This window comes from Sphaeramia orbicularis, chromosome 8 (genome assembly GCF_902148855.1).
Source record: "Sphaeramia orbicularis chromosome 8, fSphaOr1.1, whole genome shotgun sequence".
In the NCBI taxonomy this organism is placed as follows: domain Eukaryota; kingdom Metazoa; phylum Chordata; class Actinopteri; order Kurtiformes; family Apogonidae; genus Sphaeramia; species Sphaeramia orbicularis.
Genome location: NC_043964.1, coordinates 16,151,104 through 16,176,686, shown reverse-complemented (window position 1 = coordinate 16,176,686; position 25,583 = coordinate 16,151,104). Strand labels below are relative to the sequence as shown.

Here is a 25,583-nt window from a genome sequence, read left to right as displayed (position 1 = left end):
TAATGCGGCCCAACACCGTTTCATGTCAGCTAACATTAATTTATGCTTTATTTTTGGGTCAAATCATACCTTAAATGACGTATTGTTTTGGCTAATGTTACTTCTTAGTAAAGCTTTATTACGAGATGACGTGACATTCTTATTACATTTTGAACTTTTATTACATAATGGGAATTTATTACATAATGCGGCTTAGCAAACGGGATCCACAGATCTAAGTTTAGTTTCCTGGATTTGTGGATCCATCTACGTCTCTTTTCTTTGTCTTTCGGTGTTTGTAAAACGATGGCTCCGACTGCTTTTCAAACCTGTTCATACAGGGTGGGGAAGCAAAATTTACAATATTTTGAGGCAGGGATTGAAAGACAGTGTATGACCAATTAGTTTATTGAAAGTCATGAGAATTTATTTGCCACAAGAAAATTTCCATAATAGAAAATGTTTTTATTCTATGTGTCCTCCTTCTTTCTCAATAACTGCCTTCACACGCTTCCTGAAACTTGCGCAAGTGTTCCTCAAATATTCAGGTGACAACTTCTCCCATTCTTCTTTAATAGTATCTTCCAGACTTTCTCGTAACAGTTTTGCTCATAGTCATTCTCTTCTTTCCATTATAAACAGTCTTTATGGACACTCCAACTATTTTTGAAATCTCCTTTGGTGTGACGAGTGCATTCAGCAAATCACACACTCTTTGACGTTTGCTTTCCTGATTACTCATATGGGCAAAAGTTTCTGAAAAGGTATGGATAATAGTGTTAGGTATGATTATGACATCAATATATGTTTGGTTTCAAAACAACTGACGTAGTGCCTGCTGAGAAAAAACAACTACATGTTCATTGTAAATTTTGCTTCCCCACCCTGTACAATCAATCGCACGTCAACTCTTCCCCATTTTTTATTATTAAATATTATTCTTCAGTTTAGACACTATTGAAGCCAGCGCTGTCACTCATCTCCCTCTTTCTGCCACTCAGTGGGTGTAACCTCGGCGATTTCGGCTAGCGGTGACGTCACGCGCATACCCTCTATATAATATTTTTTATTTGAGAAGGCTGGTGGTGTGGCTGTGCTGTGCCATGCCGCAGTCTTTAGACTTTAGTCCTGAGAGCTACGAGATTCACTGTCCTCCTCCAGCTCCCATTCAAAGTTCTGTCCAGTCATTTGGTAGAACATCATGTTAAAGGGTTTGTAGAACTTGTGCAGTCGCCGAATCACATCCGGGTCTATTTTAGGGTGAGTTCTCCCTTTGGACTTGCCCAGGCATCGGGGCGTACTGCTATCCTCCGGTTTCTTCAGACACGGGAATCCCTTGGTTTTATTGAAGTAAAAGTGTTTATCCGTAACGATCCGTTTGAGTCCCAAAAAGTCTTGCACCTTAGCCATCTCTCCGGCCGGATCCACGATGAGCCTCTCGCCGCTCACAAAGTGCATTTGGGATAGGGGGAAGTACTGCATCCAGGTCTCCAAGTGAAGAGCGTAGATTCCTATACGCAAAGCGCTCCACGAAGCGTCTATAAGACCCAGCGTCCGGTTCTTAAAAGCCAAAACCTCGAACGTCGGGATCTCGGGTTTCTTGGACAAGGTTTGTGTATAGTCTGAAATGGCTCTAGTGACAGGATTACGCACGACAATAATAAGCTTGATGTCCCTGGCCATAGAGTGGATGCGCTTGGGGGCATGGTTAGTCACAAAGTAGCTGGGTGTCTTCTCCATGGTGATCTGCCCCTCCAGCGTCGAAGGCATCAGGTCTCTGGGAACACAAACAACAACAACAACAAAAAAAAAAAAAAAAGAAAAGAGAAAGCAGCTTAGCATAGTATTATCCTCATCACCTCTTGCAGTGCAAATGAAAATACCCAAGGACACAGTGCAAGCAAATTTGGTACATTTATTAAGCAGTACATTATTTGAAATTACAAGTGAAAATAACTGTTATTATCACTGGACATTATGTTGTGAGGAGAAACATACAGCTAATTACATCCATGGAGTAATATGCGAGAGATAAAAGAAAGAAGATGAAACGGCAGGCAAGCAAGTATGCTCATTGCTTAATTGACTCCATCTGTGTTACTCCAGGAGCTGTTTTGGAACTTTAATAATGAGTTCGCTGCATATCATTAATACTGGGGTGCCTGGGGTATTGTTTTGTCATACATTTATTATGCATGCTAGGCTCACATTCTGTGCAGACAGTTTTATTTCTTATGCACATGCACTTTCCCTTGCAACGGGTGCAAGAAGCAGCTCTTTTTCTTTCCCTTTTTGTACCATGTTTAAGGTTAAGGGGGGGCTGTTCATTCGAAGGCTTCGGTGATTAATTATCAGATTCAAGGTGATAATTTGTAGTACAATAGAAACGTCCGCCGCCGTCTTGTGAAATTTATCTCGGTAGATAACGGGAAGCCATTTGCCATCGCCGCAAATATTCGACTGCTGTGAGAATGAGTTGTAGAATAGCGCGGTTGCAGTGCAGGAGCAAGTATATCATATGCACAGAGGCAAGTCTTGTTTCTACAGTTTCTATTTTTGTATCAATAATAAAGCATAGCGTTTGCCTCCAGCAAATCCTTATCAAATGTTTACACTGATGTTCATTCCAATCCGTGTTGTTTTCTTTCTTTGTAGGCTCTATGTGATTCAGTGCTAAATTGGTACATTAAATCCTCTGTGAGACATGCCGTTTATTTAACTACTAACAAATACAAGCGCAGGAGCTCTACAGTATAGTGGAAAAAGAAACAGAATCCAAGGATGCAGACTGTTTCTTCCCAAATGAAAAAAAAACAAACAAACAAAAAAAAAAAGAATGTTTGCCTGGAAATGAATTTATGAACAACCAGCACCAGCCAAAAATCCAAATTATTCCATCCAGAGTCTTGCTGAAAATTCTGTATAATTCTAGGATAAAAGCTATTCCCTTCTCCCTGCGATATTTTGTTTCTATTAAGCTGCCCAGCACACCACAAACCTACAGTCGTAACGACATAGTCACATCAATCATTTGCATCTTGGACATAATGTCATGTCCTCCAATAAAACACGAAGGTTGAAATTCTGGATTTCAGACAATTTCTGTGAGCGCCTGATAAAGGGTTAAGTCAGGGGTGTCAAACATGCGGCCCCCCCCAAAGGGTCCAGTTCGGCCCCTGGGATGTTTTTGCCAAGTGTAAAAATTCCACAGTCTTGAATTGAATTAAGCAAAAAAAAAAAATTGCTTGAATTAAGGAAAAAAATCTTGAATTAAGCCAAAAAAAAATCTCCTATTAAGTAAAAAAAAATCTTGAATTAAGACCAAAAACAATCTTCAAATAAATAAAAAAAAATCTTCAATTAAGTAAAAAAAAAATCTTCAATTAAGCCAAAATAAATAATTTTTTTAAAAAAATCTTCAATTAAGTAAAAAAAAAAAACCTTGAATTAAGCCAAAAAATCTTCAAGAAAAAAAACCTTGAATTAAGCCAAAAGAAAAATCTTCATAAGTAAAAAAAAAAAAAAAAAATCTCCAATTAAGTAAAAAAAACACCTTGAATTAAGCCAAAAAAAATCAAAAAATATTGAATTAAGCCAAAAAAAAAAATCTTCAAATAAGTAAAAAAGTCTTGAATTACACCAAAAAAAAATCTTCAATTAAGTAAAAAATAATCTTGAATTAAGACCAAAAAAATTCATTGGCCAATGAATTTTTTTGGTCTTAATTCAAGATTGTTTTTTACTTAATTGAAGATTGTTTTTTTGTTTTGGCCTTAGTTGGAGATTTTTTTTTAACTTAATTGAAGAATTTTTTTTTTTTTACTTAATTCAAGATTCTTTTTTAACTTAATTGAAGATATTTCTTTTACTTAATTCAAGATTTTTTTTTAAACTTAATTGAAGATATTTTTTTTGGCTTAATTCAAGATTTCTTTCTTTTTTTTTTTTTTTTTTTTTTACTTAATTGAAGATTTTGTTTTTGGCTTAATTGAAGATTTTTTACTTAACTGACGATTTATTTTTTGCTTAATTCAATTTTTTTTTTCCTTAATTCAAGCTAATTTTTTTTTTTTTTTTTGCTTAATTCAATTCAAGACTGTGGAATTTTTGCACTTGGCAAAAACATCCCAGGGGCCGAACTGGACCCTTTGGTGGTGGGGGGGGGGGCACACTTGGCCCCTGGCCCGCATGTTTGACACCCCTGGTTTATATCAGTTGAAGGTTTTGGTCACCAGTAGCTGTTCGGGTCTTTATGGGTTAAGAATGAATAGAAGCTAAATAAAATTTGTGCTGAAAATTCTGTATAATTCTAGGATAAAAGCTATTCCCTTCTCCCTGCGATATTTTGTTTCTATTAAGCTGCCCAGCACACCACAAACCTACAGTTGTAACGACATAGTCACATCAATCATTTGCATCTTGGACATATTCTAAATTAACTGTTCTCCAGCAAAGAATCCAATTTACTCTGCAAAACACAAGAAGCTGTTCTGCACATATCGACCACCCTCACACACACATGCACCCATGGATACAGGGCTGAAAGTCTCACAAGTGGCCTGGTAATTGCATCTCAGTAACAGTATTGCCTTCCTGATGGGTAATTTCCCTGCGGATTATGTTTGTCTCTTGACAGTATAGAACTGTGGTTACTTCTTGGCCTGTAATGGGATATTAAACATATCTACACATAGCACAGTGAGTAGAAAGAGTATTAATTTTCATCATATTCCGTCACTTTCCTCACTTCCTTCCTCTGAGTAATGAATGGGCTAAAGATTTTTGTAACCTTCCAAGGATTTCACCTCTGCCTGCTATTTAACCCGGCTCCAAAGTACAGTAGGTGGTCTGAAGCATCACCACGTCTGGATACAGAAAAAAAACAAAAAAAAAACAGTGAAATATAACTGAGGGAATCACCTTGAAACAACCCATATTCTACTGCATGTTCTACAATGACAATAAAGCATATTCTATTCTATTCTATTGTGTTCTATTCTATTGTGTTCTATTCAGTTCTGTTCTATTTTATTTTGTTCTATTCTATTTTGTTTTATTCTGTTCAATTCTACTCTATTCTGTTCTATTCTGCTCTATTCCATCCTGCTCTATTTTTTTCTTTTCTATTCTGTTGTATTTTGTTCTATTTTATTCTGTTCTGTTTTTTCTATTCTATTCTATCCTGTTCTATTCTATTCTGTTCTATTTTACGCTATTCTGTTCTACTTTGTTCTGTTCTCTTCTACTTTATTTTGTTCTCTTCTATTCTTTTTTGTTTTTTTATTCTGTTCTATTCTATTCAGTTCTGTTTTACTCTATTCTGTTCTATTCAGTTCTGTTCTATTCCGCTTTATTTTGTTCTATTCTGTTTTGTTGTTTTCTATTCTTTTCTATTCTACTCTATTCTGTTCTATTCTATTCTGTTCTGTTCTTTTCTACTCTATTTTGTTCTATTCTAATTGGTTGTTTTCTATCCTGTTCTATTGTGTTCTATTCTATTTTGTTCGATTCGATTCTATTTTCTTTTTTTTTTTTATTCTGTTATATTCTATTTTGTGGTTTCCCCTTCTGTTCTATTCTATTTTGTTCTATTCTATTTTGTTTTGTTTTTTTAATTCTGTTGCACTCTATTTTGTTCTATTCTATCCTGTTCTATTTTACTCTTTTCTGTTCTATTCTGTTCTATTCTATTCTACTCTATTTTGTTCAATTCTGTTTTGTTGTTTTCGATTCTGTTATATTCTATTTTGTTCTATTCTACTCTTTTTTTTTATTGTGTTACATTCTATTTCGTTCTATTCTATCCTGTTCTATTCTATTCTGTTCTATTTTACTCTATTCTGTTCTACTTTGTTCTGTTCTCCTCTACTTTATTTTGTTCTATTCTGTTTTGTTCTATTCTGTTCTTTTTTTTTTTTTTTTTATTCTGTTCTATTGTATTCAGTTCTGTTTTACTCTATTCTGTTCTATTCTGCTTTATTTTGTTCTATTCTGTTTTGTTGTTTTCTATTCTTTTCTATTCTACTCTATTCTGTTCTATTCTATTCTGTTCTTTTCTACTCTATTTTGTTCTATTCTATCCTGTTCTATTCTATTCTGTTCTATTCTACTTTATTTTGTTTCTAGTCTGTTATGCTGTATTCTATTCGGTTCTATTTTGTTCTATTCTATTCTACTTTGCTGTATTCTATTCTGTTGTATTCTATTCTGTTCTGTTCTATGGTCTGAAGCATCACCATGTCTAGATATAAAAAAAACAAAACAAACATTGAAATCTAACTGAGCCCATCACCTTGACACCGCCCATCTTCTACTGTACGCTGGTGAGCGTCGGCGTCTCGCTGCTAATGTGCTGTGCATCTTTGGAGCATGTCCAATTGATAGGACAGATGTACAACGCTCAAGGTTACCTTTTGGAAGGAGCGCCACATTATAAGCTATTGTCCTCGTCGGGCTCAATGGTAATCAGCCTATATTTAATTATAAAACAATGGAGATTGCACAGCTCAAATACGATGCTATGTTAGCCAGGCTCCGTTTTGATTGGAAATCAGTCATGGATCATGTACGTCTAAAATGTCAGTGGGACGGCGTGGCGAGGCGAGGCGGGATGGAAATCAAAAAAGCTGATAAACACAGTAATTTCTTCATGCGTAGCAAACGACTCCTCTGGCCTTGCAGCGTAGTGGAACCAGAGTAAACAAGAGCAAAACTGTTAAGTCTGGCTTTTTTTTTTTTTTTTTTTTCTTCACCGCTCAGCTGATCGGTAACTCCGTTCCACACAGGTCATTCAGGTGGGTTGGTAAATAAAATGCATCGCGCTTAAGAGTCACTGTTTACCATCTGCTGTTTACTGCTACAGACCCAGAGCAGGTCATGTGACGTTTGTGTTTTGCATTTCAACACATGGCTGCGGTTTTATTTACATAAAAAAAAAAAAAAAAAGCAGAAGCGCAAAAGCAAAGGTGCTTCAGTCGGGTTCACCCTTTGTCGAGTAGGTGACTATTTTTGGTTAGCGCTTATGTTGATCTAATGTTCTAAAATACATGTTCCTTTCACCTTACATGTGTTTTTCTTGTGTTTTTTTTTTTCATATTTACCTCTTGGATTTGTTTTTTTTGTTTTTTTTTGCCACTTATGGGTAAGGAACCAAATATGGTAACTTCACTGACCTTGATTTTCTATATGACAATAAAACATTTTTAAAAACATAAAAAAAATGATGTTCTAATGTTCTAAAATACATGTTCCTGTCACCTTACATGTGTTTTTCTTGTTTTTTCTATATACTTCTTGTATTTAGTTTGTTTGTTTGTTTGTTTGTTTGTTTGTTTTTTTGCCACATACAGGCAGGAAACCAAATATGGTAACTTCATTGACCTTGATTTTCTAAAATGACAATAAAAAAAGAAAAAAAAATCATTTAAAAAAAGCGATGTTCTAATGTTCCTTTCACCTTACATCTGTTTTTATATATGCTGATTGTATTTTTTTGTTTGTTTTTTTGCCACATACAGGCAGGGAACCAAATATGGTAACTTCACTGACCTTGATTTTCTACATGACCAAAAAAAAAAAAAATCATAAAAAAACGATGTTCTAATGTAATAAAATACATGTTCCTTTTACCTTATGTTTTTTTTCTTTATATAAATAAATAAATAAATAAATATAAATATATATATATATATATATATATATATATATATATATATATATATATATATACATATGTATTTGTTTGTTTGTTTGTTTGTTTTTTGCCACATACGGGCAAGGAACCAAATATGGTAACTTCACTGACAGGTGTCAACATACACCAAATATTCTACCAAATATGGTAACTTTATTAACCTTTGATTTTCTACATAATATATTTTTTTTTTTTTTTGTAATTTCACAATAGTCTTTTTATGTCCTCTAATAACACACTAAGGATGAAATTCTGAATTTCAGATAATTTCTATGAGCACCTGATAAAGGGTTAAGTGATTTATCATTATTTATTGTAATATTATCCTCTGTAGTTAGATTTTTTTTTAGTGTAACTCATGTATTTTCCTATATTTAATTCACTGATCATGTAGATCATGCAGTAGATTCAAAGGTTTTTGTATCAGAAACAAACAAAAAAAAAAAAACCTGAAGAAAAGGTGACTTTATCAGTAAAATATATCATTAACCCATATATCATTAGGAGTCTAAGCCTCTTTTGGCTGTTTTGAGTACTTTTGATTTTGCCTTTATATACTATATACAGAAATGTTTACTATACCCATGTTTAGTATCTTTTTTTTCAGCACAACTTCATCTACCTCATCTGCCTATTGTTTTTTCACTTTAACCTACTATATGAACACAAAAGGACAAAAAACTGAAAAAAATATATAAAATCCAATTTGAAAAATGTATATAATTTATTGCATAAATAACACAAAGATGCTTAACAAACATTTTCACAGCCCTTAAAAAGTGAATATTGGTTCCAAATATTAGGTATATAAAATCAAAATAGTAATAAATTAAATCTATACTCCAATATTTGACATAAAAGCACATTTTTACATAAATGTCCACATCCAGCTAAGGCGGGGGTCATTCTCACCCTTACCTGCCTTCTCTGCTATCCTATTAATAGGATTAGTGGATGAACAGTTATTAAACAGTTTATATCAGTAGAAGGTTTTGGTCATCAGTAGCTGTTTGAGTCTTTATGGGCTAAGAATGAAAACAGGCTAAATAAAATACATATAAACACCAATCATTTCTATCATTGTGGATAAAACATGATCTGAGTCCGATGATTTAATAATCTCGGGGAAAAATCAACCTTCAGAAGTACTTTTCTCTGGTTCTTTTGAGGTCTTGTACTATAAGTTGCACAGGAAATCCATTTCACACCCACTCCACAGCAAATTTAGATGTGGAAGGAGCCCACTTGTCTCTAAAGGTTGATTCATCATTCTGTGCGTGCAGTACACCAAATGAGAGCAAATTTCGCGTCTGTTAAGACACAAGCTAATCTTTGTAGATAATCACAACTCTGTGTGCCTAGAACACCTCCAACAAAAGTACCCTGGAACATGCCCAGGCCTTTAACCCTTTCATGCATGAATTCTGAGAACCTCAGTTGAGATTTTTTCCTGAGTGTTTTCATTCCTCCGTAGGCATGAAAAAAAAATGCGATTGAATTTTTTTTTACTGAACCTATTTTTTATGAAGGTAGATTTGTTTCTTTATTGCTCTCACCATAAAAAAAATATTTTCAATTTTTAAAAAAATGCAATAAAAAAAACCCTTTCCAGTCAAAGAAAAAAAGTGTTTGAATGCAAAAAAATATATATATTTAAGATCCAAAAAATTGCATTTGAACGCTTTTTTCTTTGATTGAATTTTTTTTTTTTTGGGGGGGGGGGGGGGATTGAAAATGTTGTTTTTTTTGTTTGTACTTGTAGCATAGTAAATGTACTGGTGTTCCTTCAGTCAAATAAAGCAATTTGGGGTAATTTAAATGGTTAAATATTCAATAAAATAATCAGAAATATAATTAAAAGTAACAAAATAAGAACAATGCAAAAAATATTTAAGATCCAAAAAACTGCATTTGAACACTTTTTTTTTTTCTTTTTATTGAAAATATTTGTTTTTGGTTTGTACTTGTAGCATAGTAAATGTACTGTGGTTCATTCCACTATTAGAAAACAAAGTCAAATAAAGCAAGTTTGGGTGATTTAACTGGTAAACTATTCAATAAAATAACCAGAAATATAAGTAAAAGTAACAAAATAAGACATATGCAAAAAATATTTAAGATCCAAAAAATTGCATTTGAACACTTTTTCTTTGATAGATTTTTTTTTTTTTTTTTTTTATTGAAAATATTGGTTTTTGGTTTGTACTTGTAGCATAGTAAATGTACTGTGGTTCATTCCACTACTAGAAAACAAAGTCAAATAAAGAAATTTGGGGTAATTTAACTGGTAAAATATTCAATAAAATAATCAGAAATATATTTAAAAGTAACAAAATAAGACAAATGCAAAAAATATGTAAGATCCAAAAAAATTGTATTTGAACACCTTATTTCTTTGATTGAAAATGTCTTTTTTTTATTATTTGTTTTTGGTTTGCACTTGTAACATAGTAAATGTACTGTGGTTCATTCCACTACTAGAAAACAAAGTCAAAATAAAGCAATAAAGCATTTTTGTTTTGTCTTTTTGGGAGTTTTTTTTTTTTTTTTTTTTTGAGAAAGTCAAACTCATTTTAGTTCAGGGGCCACATTCAGTACAAATTGATCTCAAGTGGGCCAGACCAGTAAAACAATAGCATAATAACCTGTAAATAATGACGACTCCAAATTTTCCCTCTTTGTTTTAGTGTAATCAAAATTAAATTATAAAAATATGTACATTTGAAAACTATCCAAACAAAAAAGATGTGAACCTGAAAAAAAAAAAAAAAACAGAAATTTCTTGAGAAAAATAAGTACAATTTTAACAATACTACACCTCAACTTACCATTTATCCATGCATATTACAGATTGGATCTACAAAGGCACAAAATATTTAAAAACAGTAAGAATAATTAATAAGTAAAATTTCACTTTCAAAATTTCAGGTTTTTCGCATTTTATTGTTAAAGGATAGTTTGTAAATGTTAATATTTTCATCATTTAACGCTTTCATGTATACTGGTCACTACAGTGGACAGCTATTCTACAGCTGATCTCTTATATATTCATGGATTTTTTTGTTTGTTTGTTTGTTTTTGCACATATGTTTATTAAAGTTTTAAGACACTACATATCTTTTCTGACATGAATTGGTAACATTGTGTAGATCTCCCCTGAACATCCTCTCACCCCCAGAACTACAAGCCCCCCCCCCCCCCCCCCCCCGTCCGTTTTCACATAATGTATCTGTAAATACTTGCTTCTTTGTTTCAAAAATTAAATGCAAGGTGTCCAGCTGAATGGACATTTTTGCAACTTAATGTAAAATAGGTTCATAAGATAATAATAATAATAATAATAATTATTATTATTATTATTATTATTATTATTATTATTATTATTATTATTATTAATAGTAGTAGTATGTCTTTTTTTAACTTTATTTTTTTGTTTATTTATTTATTTTTCATAAGAAAATTTTCAATTGCATTGTTTTTTTCATGCCTAAAGAAGAATAAAAACACTCAGGAAAAAAATCTTGATTAAGGTTCTCATAATTCGTGCATGAAAGGGTTAATGTAAGTTCTTACACTAAAACAAAGAGAAAAAAATTGGAGTTGTCCTTACTTTTTTATAGATGTGATGTAATATTATGTTTTTCACATTAAACTAAGAAAATGTATTTATAGGTTATTATGCTATTATTCTAGTTGAGATCACATTGGTCTGTACGTGGAACCTGAACAAAAACGACTACGACATCCTTAATTGTTAATATCTTAAGTGTAATTTTTGCTGATTCATCTTGCGGGCCGGATTTGGACCCTTTGGTGGGCCGCATTTGGCCCCCGGGCCGCATGTTTGACACCCCTGCTCTAGAGAAGCTCAGTTGTTTCTAATAAACTCTGGCAGAGAAATAAAAGCTCCCTCAGTCTCTCATTTGGATTGATCACAACTCTGCAGCACAGTATCAATTCACAGAAGCTTCCTCCATGTCATGTCAAATACAATCAATTATTCTAAAGGAGTCCACTCATAATAAGCTCCTGAGTCCTCCGAGAGTGAATTTTGGAGACGGAGCGAACAAACGTTGTGGATAGACTACTGATATACCAATAAATAAAACAAAATAAATACAATAAGCATACCGAGGTGTGATTTAAATAAGCGTCTTACAATTAATGTTAATGGAGTAACCAAGAGTGGCACGACAGAGTATTTATGACTCCAAGAGGACGTGTTTTATTACGTTGTAAATTCAATCTAAGTACATTTGACTGTGAAAAGGCTTTGACATGAGACCATACAGGCAATTGTGGGAAGCAGAAATAAATGGTATTAACTAAACTGACATATTTAAATGATTTTTTTTTTAATAGCGACTGTATAAATTGTTGTCGAAAGTGTTGCCGTGCCAAGATTCCAGGGGTGTGGCCTTTGAATGCTGAAGCCACACCCCCTCGTAGATATATTCCAAAGATGTTTACAGTAAAATCTGTGTCTTTAGACCTGAACCTGATTGAACCAGACTAAGCTGGATTTTGTTGTATGTGTCTGTTGTCATTTGCCTGTTTTTAATGTGTTTTATTTTAGAATTTTTGTAACTTTGTAATAGTGTGCTGTCCCTTTAACCCTGCAAAGCCTGAACCATTCAATCATTGACCGAAAATTCCAAAATTTTTGTCAAAATTTCATGTTGACAGAAACCCAACATTTAGTCCGTCTGCTTATTTCCAATTTTTTTGTGCATACAATCAAAAGAATGAAAAACGACTATTTTTTTGATTTTCGATTTGTATATGAATAATGAAATGAGTCGTTTTCTTCATTTTCTGATTGCGAATTATAAATTGAGTATGTAAAGACTGAATGATTGTGATGATTGATGTGACTCATGGGTTTGATTGTTGTCTTTTCAACGCAGAAATTTTAGTTACTTTTATTCAGGGTACGATTTGTCAAAAAAAAACACGGGTGGGGTGGGGTGGTGGGGTTCCAGGTGAACGTTAGTGCCAATATTTCAGTTGGTTGGTTGCCCCCCAGTTTTGTATCATATTTGATACATCAGGTCTCAATGCTTGGATATTATCATTTTTTTTATAATATAACAGAAACATGTCTAGCAAATTGGTAATTCCTTTTCAAAATTGCATGTACATGGGGGTACAGTCCATAACTAACGTAACTAATGCTGCCATGAAACGAAAGTGAAACTTTACGTACTTTCAACATCCAACTCTTGGGTTCTATTCATCTATTGTACAATGGATCTTACACGAAATTTTCACAAATTCTAACTTGTATCCACTGGACCCCCTCCACTGCTCTATGCCCCCCCTGAATTTGTCTCATTTACCCCCACTTTACAGTGTCCCAGTGCATGGGGACGTTCGCAAATCCTGAGACTGCCGACAGTTCGGTTCAGGTGAACGTTGGTGCCAGTAATGTAGGATATAGGTGGAAGAAAACTGTCACAACCTGCTGTTATTTACATTGGTTGGTTGCTCCCAAATTTAGTATCATTTTTGATACATCGGGTCTCAATGCTCAAATATTATTATTTTTGAACAAACGAAAACATAATATAACAGAAACATGTCTAACAAATTGGTAATTCTTTTTCAAAATTGTATGTGCGTAGGAGTGCGGTCCATAACTAACGTAAGTGGCGTAAAACGAACATGAAAGTTTACATACTTTTAACGTCCAACTCTTGGGTTCTATTCCTCTATTATACAGTGGATCTTACACGAAATTTTCACAAATTCTAACTTGTATCCACTGGACCCCCTCCACTGCTCTATGGGCCCCCCGAATTTGTCTCATTTACCCCCACTTTACAGTGTCCGAGTGCATGGGGACGTTCGCAAATCCTGAGACTGCCGACAGTTCGGTTCAGGTGAACGTTGGTGCCAGTAATGTAGGATATAGGTGGAAGAAAACTGTCACAACCTGCTGTTATTTACATTGGTTGGTTGCTCCCAAATTTAGTATCATTTTTGATACATCGGGTCTCAATGCTCAAATATTATTATTTTTGAACAAACCAAAACATAACATAACAGAAACACGTCTAACAAATTGGTAATTCTTTTTCAAAATTGTATGTGCGTGGGGGTGCGGTCCATAACTAACGTAACTACTGTAATGCTGGCGTGAAACGAAAGTGAAACTTTACGTACTTTCAACGTCCAACTCTTGGGTTCTATTCCTCTATTATACAGCGGATCTTGGACAAAATTTTCACAAATTCTAACCTGTATCCACTGGACCCCCTCCACTGCTCTATGGGCCCCCTGAATTTGTCCCATGTACGGTGCTCCAGTGCATGGGGACGTTCGCAAATTCTGAGACTGCCGACAGTTCGGTTCAGGTGAACGCTGGTGCCAGTAATGTAGGATATAGGTGGAAGAAAACTGTTACAACCTGCTGTTATTTACATTGGTTGGTTGCTCCCAAATTTAGTATCATTTTTGATACATCGGGTCTCAATGCTCAAATATTATTATTTTTGAACAAACCAAAACATAACATAACAGAAACACGTCTAACAAATTGGTAATTCTTTTTCAAAATTTTATGTGCGTGGGGGTGCGGTCCATAACTAACGTAACTACTGTAATGCTGGCGTGAAACGAAAGTGAAACTTTACGTACTTTCAACGTCCAACTCTTGGGTTCTATTCCTCTATTATACAGCGGATCTTGGACAAAATTTTCACAAATTCTAACCTGTATCCACTGGACCCCCTCCACTGCTCTATGGGCCCCCTGAATTTGTCCCATGTACGGTGCTCCAGTGCATGGGGACGTTCGCAAATTCTGAGACTGCCGACAGTTCGGTTCAGGTGAACGCTGGTGCCAGTAATGTAGGATATAGGTGGAAGAAAACTGTTACAACCTGCTGTTATTTACATTGGTTGATTGCTCCTGAATTTTGTATCATATTTGATACATTGGGTCTCAATGCTCAAATATTATTATTTTTGAACAAACAAAATTAATAACAGAAACATGTCTAACAAATTGGTAATTCCTTTTCAAAATTGTATGTACGTGGGGGTGCGGTCCATAACTAATGTAACTACTGTAATGCTGGCGTGGAATTTTACATACTGTCAACATCCAACTCTTGGGTTCTATTCCTCTGTTATACGGCAGATGTCACGCAAAATTTTCACAACTTCTAACCTGTATCCACTGGACCCCCTCCACTGCTCTATGGGCCCCCCAAATTTGTCTCATTTACCCCCACTTTATGGTGTCCGAGTGCATGGGGATGTTTGCGAATTCTGAGACTGCCGACAGTTTGGTTCAGTTGAATGTTATATATAGGTGGAAGAAAACTGTCACAACCTGCTGTTATTTACATTGATTGGTTGCCCCACCCCCACCGAGGATTAAATTCTTTGAGTAGAAGTAGGGATGTAAAATCCAGAGGGGGGGTTGATCTCCCCCACCCCCACCCCCAACAAATCGTACCCTGCTTATATTTACTTCATCACCTTATGTTCCAGTCGTATATTTATCCACGTCGAATCTCTTGATTATCAGTTGTGTCTGATCATTTCTCTCCAAATACAATAATTCCATTCTTTTCTTTTTCAGCACAAACGGACGTGGACAGTAATCGTACACAGTTGTTATACCGAGGCTTGATTGCAAATATCAATCGAGGGAGTAAAGCAGCTATTCATCAACAACCGTCAGTGGAGACATTTCAAATGAGAGGTAGTGTGGTCAGTTTTAAATGAATAATCCTATTATTTCACAGTGAGTGACATGTTTGTGATTACAACTGCACAAAGAACAAAGATTTACTGAGGAAAGAGGCAAAAAAAAAAAAAAAAAAAAAAACAGTCGGTCAAATGAGTCATTTTTCACTCTGCTCTCAGCGAGTGATGCGTACATGTTTGGCACACATAAAAACAAGCCTACAGGCCAGAGCAAGGGGTCCTAGCCGGACTGTTATGGAGTGGGAGGCATTGTTTTGTCACGGTGAAGGTGCAACTTTTAGGAGGAAAACAAATAGAGTGCACTGCCATTCTCAGTGATCAAATCAGGCTCAAGTAATGGTGAGAAGTTAGAATCCTGATGGGTTTGTTTTTGTTTTTCTCAACCTCAATGTGACCTTCCCAACCTGAACGTGGTGATAGGTGGGTTTTCCCTGAAGCTATCCACCAGATCCGCTCTTAGGAGACGGACTTAATGCCACTGTAGGTTTTCCTGGTTATTCTTGGACTACAAGGCAGAGTTTACTGCACAAACTATTTACAGTTGAACATCCAAAACTCACATTTTAACCCAGAAAGACCCAGTGGTACTTTTATGGCACTTCCCAAAATATTTTTTCTTGATATTTAACCTTTCTTAACCCTTTATCAGGGAAGTGGCTATTTTTTTGTAATTTTCGGACAAATTACAAGACAGTGACAGATCCAGTGAGGAGAGTAGTTGCATTTCCACTAGACATCTGTGAAAAACTTTACCGATATTTACTAAATGTCAAAAAAATAGAAGTGCGTAATGTCGGTTTTTCCATTAAATCACAAATGTGATGATTTGTTTATTTATTATTTATGACTGTCCTCTGTATTTTGCATTTTTCACTATAAATCATGTATTTTCCTGTATTTAATGTCCTATATTTAATGTATATGTTCATGAAAGTAAATTCAAAGGTTATTATATCAAAACAGAGAAAACAGAAGAAAAACATAAATGAATGTAAAAACAACGGGTGAATCAATAGTCACTTTTCTATTAGACATCTGCGCAAAACTTTACCGATATTTACTAAATGTCGAAATAACAGAAGTGAGTAATGTTGGTTTTTCCATTAAATCACAAATGTGATGATTTGTTCATTTATTATTTATTACTGTCCTCTATATTTTGCATTTTTCACAATAAATCATGTATTTTTCTGTATTTAATGTCCTATATTTAATGTATATGTTCATGAAAACTCAGTAAATTCAAAGGTTGTTATATCAAAACAGAGAAAACAGAAGAAAAAGATAAATGAATGTAAAAGCAACTGGTGAACTGGTGAATCAATAGTTACTTTTCCACTGGACATCTGCGCCAAACTTTACCGATATTTACTAAATGTCAAAAAACAGAAGTGAGTAATGTTGGTTTTTCCATTAAATCACAAATGTGATGATTTGTTTAGTTATTATTTATTACTATCCTCTATATTTTGCATTTTTCACTATAAATCATGTATTTTCCTGTATTTAATGTCCTATATTTAATGTATATGTTCATGAAAAGTCAGTAAATTCAAAGGTTATTATATGGAAACACAGAAAACAGAAGAAAAAGATAAATGAATGTAAAAACAACTGGTGAATCAATAGTTACTTTTCCATCGGACATCTGCACAAAACTTTACCGATATTTACTAAATGTCGACAAAATAGAAGTGCGTAATGTTGGTTTTCCCATTAAATCACAAATGTGATGATTTGTTTATTTATTATTTATGACTGTCCTCTGTATTTTGCATTTTTCACTATAAATCATGTATTTTCCTGTATTTAATGTCCTATATTTAATGTATATGTTCATGAAAGTAAATTCAAAGGTTATTATATCAAAACAGAGAAAACAGAAGAAAAAGATAAATGAATGTAAAAACAACGGGTGAATCAATAGTCACTTTTCTATTAGACATCTGCGCAAAACTTTACCGATATTTACTAAATGTCGAAATAACAGAAGTGCGTAATGTTGGTTTTTCCATTAAATCACAAATGCAATGATTTGTTCATTTATTATTTATTACTGTCCTCTATATTTTGCATTTTTCACAATAAATCATGTATTTTTCTGTATTTAATGTTCTATATTTAATGTATATGTTCATGAAAACTCAGTAAATTCAAAGGTTGTTATATCAAAACAGAGAAAACAGAAGAAAAAGATAAATGAATGTAAAAGCAACTGGTGAATCAATAGTCACTTTTCTATTAGACATCTGCGCAAAACTTTACCGATATTTACTAAATGTCGAAATAACAGAAGTGCGTAATGTTGGTTTTTCCATTAAATCACAAATGCAATGATTTGTTCATTTATTATTTATTACTATCCTCTATATTTTGCATTTTTCACGATAAATCATGTATTTTCCTGTATTTAATGTCCTATATTTAATGTATATGTTCATGAAAACTCAGTAAATTCAAAGGTTATTATATGGAAACACAGAAAACAGAAGAAAAAGATAAATGAATGTAAAAACAACTGGTGAATCAATAGTTACTTTTCCACTGGACATCTGCACAAAACTTTACCGATATTTACTAAATGTTGACAAAACAGAAGTGAGTAATGTTGGTTTTTCCATTAAATCACAAATGCAATGATTTGTTTAGTTATTATTTATGACTGTCCTCTGTATTTTGCATTTTTCACTATAAATCATGTATTTTCCTGTATTTAATGTCCTATATTTAATGTATATGTTCATGAAAACTCAGTAAATTCAAAGGTTATTATATCAAAACAGAGAAAACAGAAGAAAAACATAAATGAATGTAAAAACAACTGGTGAACTGGTGAATCAATAGTTTCTTTTCTATTAGACATCTGCACAAAACTTTACTGAAATGTATTAAATTTTGACAAAATAGAAGTGCATAATGTTGGTTTTTCTATTAAATCAAAAATGCAATGATTTGTTCATTTATTATTTATTACTGTCCTCTATATTTTGCATTTTTCACTATAAATCATGTATTTTCCTGTATTTAATGTCCTATATTTAATGTATATGTTTATGAAAACGCAGTAAATTCAAAGGGTATTATATCGAAACAGAGAAAACAGAAGAAAAAGATAAATGAATGTAAAAACAACTGGTGAGCTGGTGAATCAATAGTTACTTTTCCATCGGACATGTGCGCAAAACTTTACAGATATTTACTAAATGTCAAAAAAACAGAAGTGCGTAATGTCGGTTTTTCCATTAAATCACAAATGCGATGATTTGTTTATTATTTATTACTATCCTCTATAATTTGCATGTTTTATTATAAATCACGTATTTTTCTGTATTTAATGTCCTATATTTAAGTTCATGAAAACTCAGTAAATTCAATGGTTATTATATCGAAACACAGAAAACAGAAGAAAAGCATAAATGAATCTAAAAACAACTGGTGAATCAATAGTCACTTTTCCATTAGACATCTGTGCAAAACTTCACCGATATTTACTAAATGTCGAAAAAACAGAAGTATCTATCTATTCTATCACAAACAGAGAAAACTGAAGGAAAAGTGACTTTTTCAGCAAATATATCAATAACTGAACATAAAAACAAGCATCTCCTTCCACTGTCATGTATTCAATTTCTACTTTTATACAGAGATCCTGGAAAAAAGGTGAGAGGTTGATCCCACCTTTTTTCCACCATTGACCAATTTCCCGACGTGATGTCATGAATTGCGTACAGATAACACGGCACTTTTAATTGGCGTGTTAGCTGTACGCATTATAAACTTTCCACGTGTATGTTCATGCATGTTGTTCATATTTGTTCAAGTTATTGACATTTTCTTGTCAAAGGATATCAGAATTTAATGTTCTTTGCAATAAATCAAAGAGAAAAAATTGATGTTGCCATTATTTACATGCATAATATCTTTTTTTTTTACATTAAACCAAGAAGAAAATTTGGAGTCATTATTTCTAGGTTATTATGCTGTTATTTTTAAGTTTGATGCCCTTGACTGTTAAAATTTTCAGGATAATTTTTGCATTTTACACTTTGTAAATTCATCTCGCGGGCCAGATTGGAACCTTTGGCGGGCCAGTTTTGGCCCCCGGGCCTCATGTTTGACACCTGTGATATACAGCCTTACATTTTTTCACGAATTTTGCATTCTTAAGTGAGAATCAGGTATTTTCCTACATTTAATTTACTGATCATGTAAATGTCCATGAAAGCTCAAATTAAAGTTGAGGGTTATTCTATCACAAACAGAAAAAAACTGAAGGAAATGTGACTTTTTCAGCAAAGATATCAATAATTGAACATAAAAACAAGCATCTCCATCCACTGTCATGTATTCAATTTCATGGGTTTTACTGGTGAAACAATAACCACTTTTATACAGAGATCCTGGAAAAAAGGTGAGATGGTGATCCCACTTTTTTTCCACTATTGACCAATTTCTGTATTTTACACCAATTATTTACATGTATTGATAGTTTTAGTTCAGGGGTGTCAAACTCATTTTCTTTCAGGGGCCACATTCAGCCCAGTTTGATCTCCAGTGGGCCGGACCAGTAAAATACTAGCATAATAACCTATAAATAATGACAACTCCAAATTTTTTAGTGTAAAAAATAACATTAAAGGATGAAACTATTTCTATCCAAAACAAAAAAAGATGGGAAAACCCTGAAAAAAATGAAATTTCGGAAGAAAAATAAGTACAATTTTATAAATATTATGCGTCAACTTTTGATTTCTACATGTGCATTACAGAGCAGATCTACCAAGACACAAAACAGGCAGAATAATGTTAAAATTGCACTTATTTTTCTTTAGACATTTCAGGTTGTTCATGTTTGTTCAGGTTATTGACATTTTCTTGTTAAAGGATATCAGAATTTAGTGTTCTTTGCAATAAATCAAAGAGAAAAAATTGATGTTGCCATTATTTACAAGCATGATATCTATTTTATTTATTTATTTATTTTTCATATTAAACCAAAAAGAAAATTTGGAGTCATTATTTCTAGGTTATTATGCTGTTATTTTTAAGTTTGATGCCCTTGACTGTTAATATCGTCAGGGTAATTTTTGCATTTTACACTTTGTAAATTCATCTCGCGGGCCAGATTGGAACCTTTGGCGGGCCAGTTTTGGCCCCCGGGCCTCATGTTTGACACCTGTGATATACAGCCTTACATTTTTTCATGAATTTTGCATTCTTAAGTGAGAATCAGGTATTTTCCTATATTTAATTTACTGATCATGTAAATGTCAATGAAAGCTCAAATTAAAATTGAGGGTTATTCTATCAAAAACAGAGAGTTTTCTCTGTTTTTTTGTTTAAAATAAATAAATCAAAGAGGAAAAAAATAATGTTGCCATTATTTACAAGCATAATATCTATTTTTTTTTTTTTTTTTCATATTAAACCAAAAAGAAAATTTGGAGTCATTATCTCTAGGTTATTATGCTGTTATTTTTGAGTTTGATGCCCTTGACTGTTAATATCTTCAGGGTAATTTTTGCATTTTACACTTTGTAAATTCATCTTGCGGGCCAGATTGGAACCTTTGGCGGGCCGGTTTTGGCCTCCGGGCCTCATGTTTGACACCTGTGTTTTAGTGGATCAACAGTTTATATAAGTAGATGGTTTCAGTTTGGGTCTTTGTGGGTTAATATTGTAAATCATGTGACAAATAGAACAGCTTTATTGTTTCCTCGCTGCACCAGCCTTCATTGCCTTTCTGCTGCTTTTCTGCCTCTCCTCGCTGCTGCATTAGAACTGTAATGAAGCTCTGGTGGAAATTCATCCTGAAAGGCTTCTTCGCCCTGACACTGACATACCTGTTACTTCTCCATTGCCTTTTATCCAATTAGTTTACTTTATATTCTTCACACACTTACTCCCTAGACGTCTTCTGTATTCCTTTGCTTTTTTTTTTTTTTTTAACGGTTCCAGCTGAAAGATTTATCCAATATTTTCCCTCTGCCATGGAACTAGTGTAATTGCCTGCGTCAGTTTGTTGGTTTGTTTGTCTTATGAGCTACAATATGTAACACGTGAAGAAATTTACATGTCTTAATGGTCTTTTTTTTATGTCCTCTATTGACTGTGTCAGCTGCCTAACAGCCTGTAGACTGATTTCTATGCTGTGGATCAAAAACGGTGATGTTTATGTATACTCATGATGACTACCTTCTGTTTCCCTTCAGTGAAAACAGTTTGGAACACGCCACTTTAAACTCAGAATTCTGTTTTGTTTTTTCAGAATTCTGACTTTAATCTCAGAATTCTGTTTTTCTTTTTTTGGTTTTTTTTTATTCAGAATTCTGACATTTTTGTCAGAATTCTGACTTTAATCTTAGAATTCTGAATTTTTTCTCAGAATTCTGACTTTTTTTTTTCAGAATTCTGACTTTAATCTCAGAATTCTGACATTTTTCTCAGAATTCTGACTTTATTTTTGTTTTTTTCAGAATTATGACTAATCTCAGAGTTATGACGTTTTCCTCAGAATTCTGACTTTCATCTCAAAATTTTGACTTTAAACTCAGAATTCTGACGTTAATCTCAGAATTCTGACTTTTTTTTCTCAGAATTCTTACTTTAATCTCAGAATTTTTTTTTCAGAATTCTGACTTTTTTTTCTCAGAATTCTTACTTTAATCTCAGAATTTTTTTTTTTTTTCAGAATTCTGACATTTTTCTCAGAATTCTGACTTTAATTTCAGAATTTTGAAATTTTTCTCAAAATTCAGACTTTTTTTTCCAGAATTCTGACTTTAAACTCAGAATTCTTTTTTTTTTTTTTTTTCAGAATTCTGACTTTAATCTCAGAATTCTGACATTTTTCTCAGAATTCTGACTTTCTTTGTTTTTTTTTTTTTTTTTTCAGAATTCTGATTAATCTCAGAATTCTGACATTTTCCTCAGAATTCTGACTTTCATCTCAGAATTCTGACTTTAAACTCAGAATTCTGACTCTTTTTTTCTTATAATAATAATAATAAGAAATACATATTGGACCCTAGTTTATTGCATTTTTTTTCCAGTGGCCCTAATTCTCTTCCGTACTTTTGGATATTGGGTTTTAAACAATGCATGGACATTTTTGTAACTCCATGAAAACAAAACAAAACAAAAAAAAAAAACAATCACTTTTTTTTTTCATGCCTAAGGGGGAATAAAAACACTCCAGAAAAAAATCTTGCCTAAGGTTCTCTTAAGTCATGCATGAAAGGGTTAAATATAGGAAAATACATGATTTACACTGAAAAAACACAAAATACAGAGGATAATAGTATAATAAATGGTGATAAATCACTTAAGAAAAGTTATAAATGGAGAGAAATGAATTTGGGAAATGCCACAAAAGTATGTCTGGGTCTTTATGGGTTAATGTATTCATTCTTTATATTCGATAGTTCTGAAGGGTCCGCACGTCCCGACTGTTTTCATTTGTAGCGGCAACATCAATAACAAAATATTGAGGGCAATTGTGATGAAATTGAATGAGTGGAGCCTGAAGTGCTCTCATCAGCTCATCCAAAGGCAAATAAACAAACACACAAAGAACAATAAAAAAGACCCAAATAGTCTTTTAGAGAACTGACAGACGGATCTAGTTTTATTAAAACACAGATGAGCTACTAGCTGAGAATATTAGTTTTGCTTTGGGGTTTTGTGCTGTAGATTTCGTAAAAAGAACTCATTGCCTTTTTTTTTCTATAGCCAGTAATAATCGCTAGTTGTTAAAAGTACTAACAACGACGCCGGAGTTGAAAAGAGTCGTTCCCTTTGAGTCTTTTGATTGGAGATAGAATTGAATCCAGTCTCTCTCCAGTTAAAAATAGACTAATTTTCCAGCTCATATAGGCTCCACTGTCGGGGGCTAATGATGCAGGGTACGGCAATCCAAACACCCTCGTAAGCTTCCCTTCGTCACTTTATTTTCCACGATGTGTTTTGTCCAAAGGGTGTACGAACGGCGCTTCAGAACTCAAGAGTTGCAGTCTGGTGATGTGGAGAGAAAACGTACCTGGCTTTTCCCACAGTTGGAAGTGGGACGGTCTTCAGGGGATCCCAGGAATAGAGCAGGGGAGTAAGGTTTTGATCAGGACCAGCTGTCACTTCTGTTTCCCCACTATTTTGTTAAAGCCCACCGTCCGTCAGAAGTGAAACTATAATGGGCTTATGTTGAGCGGAGTATAAGAAGTACGACCAAGTCCAACTCCCTGGTACTTCTTCCCCGTTCAACAGACGAGGTTTTGTTTGCCTCTAAAGCTAACTTTTTCCTCCGGAGAGACAAGCAATAAAAACCTGGACTTAATTACCGTAGTTATTTATGACAAGACCATTTGACATAAAGCCCACAAACGGCTCAAACTGCTGCGTATTTAATTACGGAGCATTGTGACTTTTTCAAGGTGAGATAGTGACAGCTTGTTAGCGGTCAAAGCCATGAACGGGGAAAATATGCAACACATTTAACATGAACGGCATTATCCCATAAAGACCCACTGCGGTTTTTGTAGCAATTTTTTTTTTCATTTATTTTGAAATTTTGTGAAGCCATTTATCATAATTTAGTCTAAACTTATTTTAGTTCAGGGGCCAAATTCAGCCAAATTTGACCTGGAGTGGGCCGAACCAGTAAAATACAAATATATATATATATATATATATATATATATATATATATATATATATATATATATATATATATATAGAGAGAGAGAGAGAGAGAGAGAGAGAGAGAGAGAGAGAGAGAGAAAGAGAGAGAGAGATAGAATAGAACAGAATAGAATAGAATAGAACCAAATAGAGTAGAATAGAACAGAATAGAAAACAACAAAACAGAATAGAACAAAATAGAATAAAATAGAATAGAATAGAACAGAACAGAATAGAAAACAACAAAACAACATAGAACAAAATAAAGTAGAATAGAACAGAATAGAATAGAACAGAATAGAAAACAACAAAACAGAATAGAACAAAATAGAACAAAATAGAATAGAACAGAATAGTATAGTATAGAATAGAATAGAATAGAATAGAACAGAATAGAATAGAAAACAACAAAATAGAATAGAACAAAATAGAGTGGAATAGAATAGAATAGAATACAGTAAAATAGAACCAAATAGAGTATAATAGAACAGAATAGAAAACAACAAAACAGAATAGAACAAAATAGAATAGAATAGAACAGAATAGAAAACAACAAAACAACATAGAACAAAATAAAGTAGAATAGAATAGAACAGAATAGAAAACAACAAAACAGAATAGAACAAAATAGAATAGAATAGAATAGAGTACAATAGAACAGGATGGAATAGAACAGAATAAGAGATTAAAAAAATTGTCAAATGCGTTAATGCGGTCATAATGCATTAACTTGCCCAGCCCTAGTCATTTTTGCATTTTACAAATTCATCCCAAGGGCCAGACTGGACCCTTTGGCGGGCCGGATTTGTTCCCCGGGCCACATGTTTGACACCTGTGCTACATAAGACTTAAAATAAAAAAAAAGATCCATCAACAGAATATGATATCATGTCCAAGACTTTAGGATAAATCACTTAAAATGCATTATATCAGACAATAAAGGATCATGATCTCTCCATCTGTACTGTATTTACCGTGCTAAAAACTCTTACAACTGTTAAGTTAAAGAAAAGCACCAAAATAGCCGTCTGTAATTGGAAGTCACACCTGAATACGTCAGAGTCAAAGGCTAAAATTTACATCCTGGAAATGTTGCAGATACGGCTCAGTTAAGCAGAACCAATTAATATGACAGTTTGAACATGATAGATTTTCTTGCCGGAGAAAAATGGCCAGCGCTTCAGGATTCTATGGTTTATTACTAAAGCTGACCGCGGATAAAAAAAAAAACAAAAAAAAAACTGCGTCATCCTGACAACATTTTGTACCGATTCTCCTTTATTGCTCATTCATGCTTGTTCATACATTCATAAATAAATGACGCTCATAAATAAATGAATCCCATCAAATATAGATTTTTATAACATGTACTTGTGATTAACTGAGTCTGAAACGACGTGTAAATTGTTCGTTTGTGAATGCGTTCGAGACTCGCAGCGTTTGTTGGCGTTTGGCATTTTTAATTCGCAGTTAGACCCTTTTTATACCGAGCCTGCAGTGATGAGAGGATCTGAGAAGAC

At 33.5% G+C, this 25,583-nt stretch overlaps 1 protein-coding gene across 2 annotated transcripts in view; it reads right to left on the bottom strand.

The window, feature by feature from the left end:
- LOC115424728 (heparan sulfate glucosamine 3-O-sulfotransferase 4-like) overlaps nt 1–25,583 on the bottom strand; it is a 403,629-nt gene that overhangs the window by 4,148 nt on the left and 373,898 nt on the right. Inside the window, exon 2 of one of the 2 annotated variants that reach the window (XM_030142132.1) lies at nt 1,040–1,756. In XM_030142132.1, the coding sequence (XP_029997992.1) occupies nt 1,102–1,756 (655 nt within the window). In that variant the 3' untranslated portion in view covers nt 1,040–1,101. The remainder of the gene's footprint in view (nt 1–1,039; nt 1,757–25,583) is intronic. The other variant, XM_030142133.1, reaches the window with a different exon arrangement.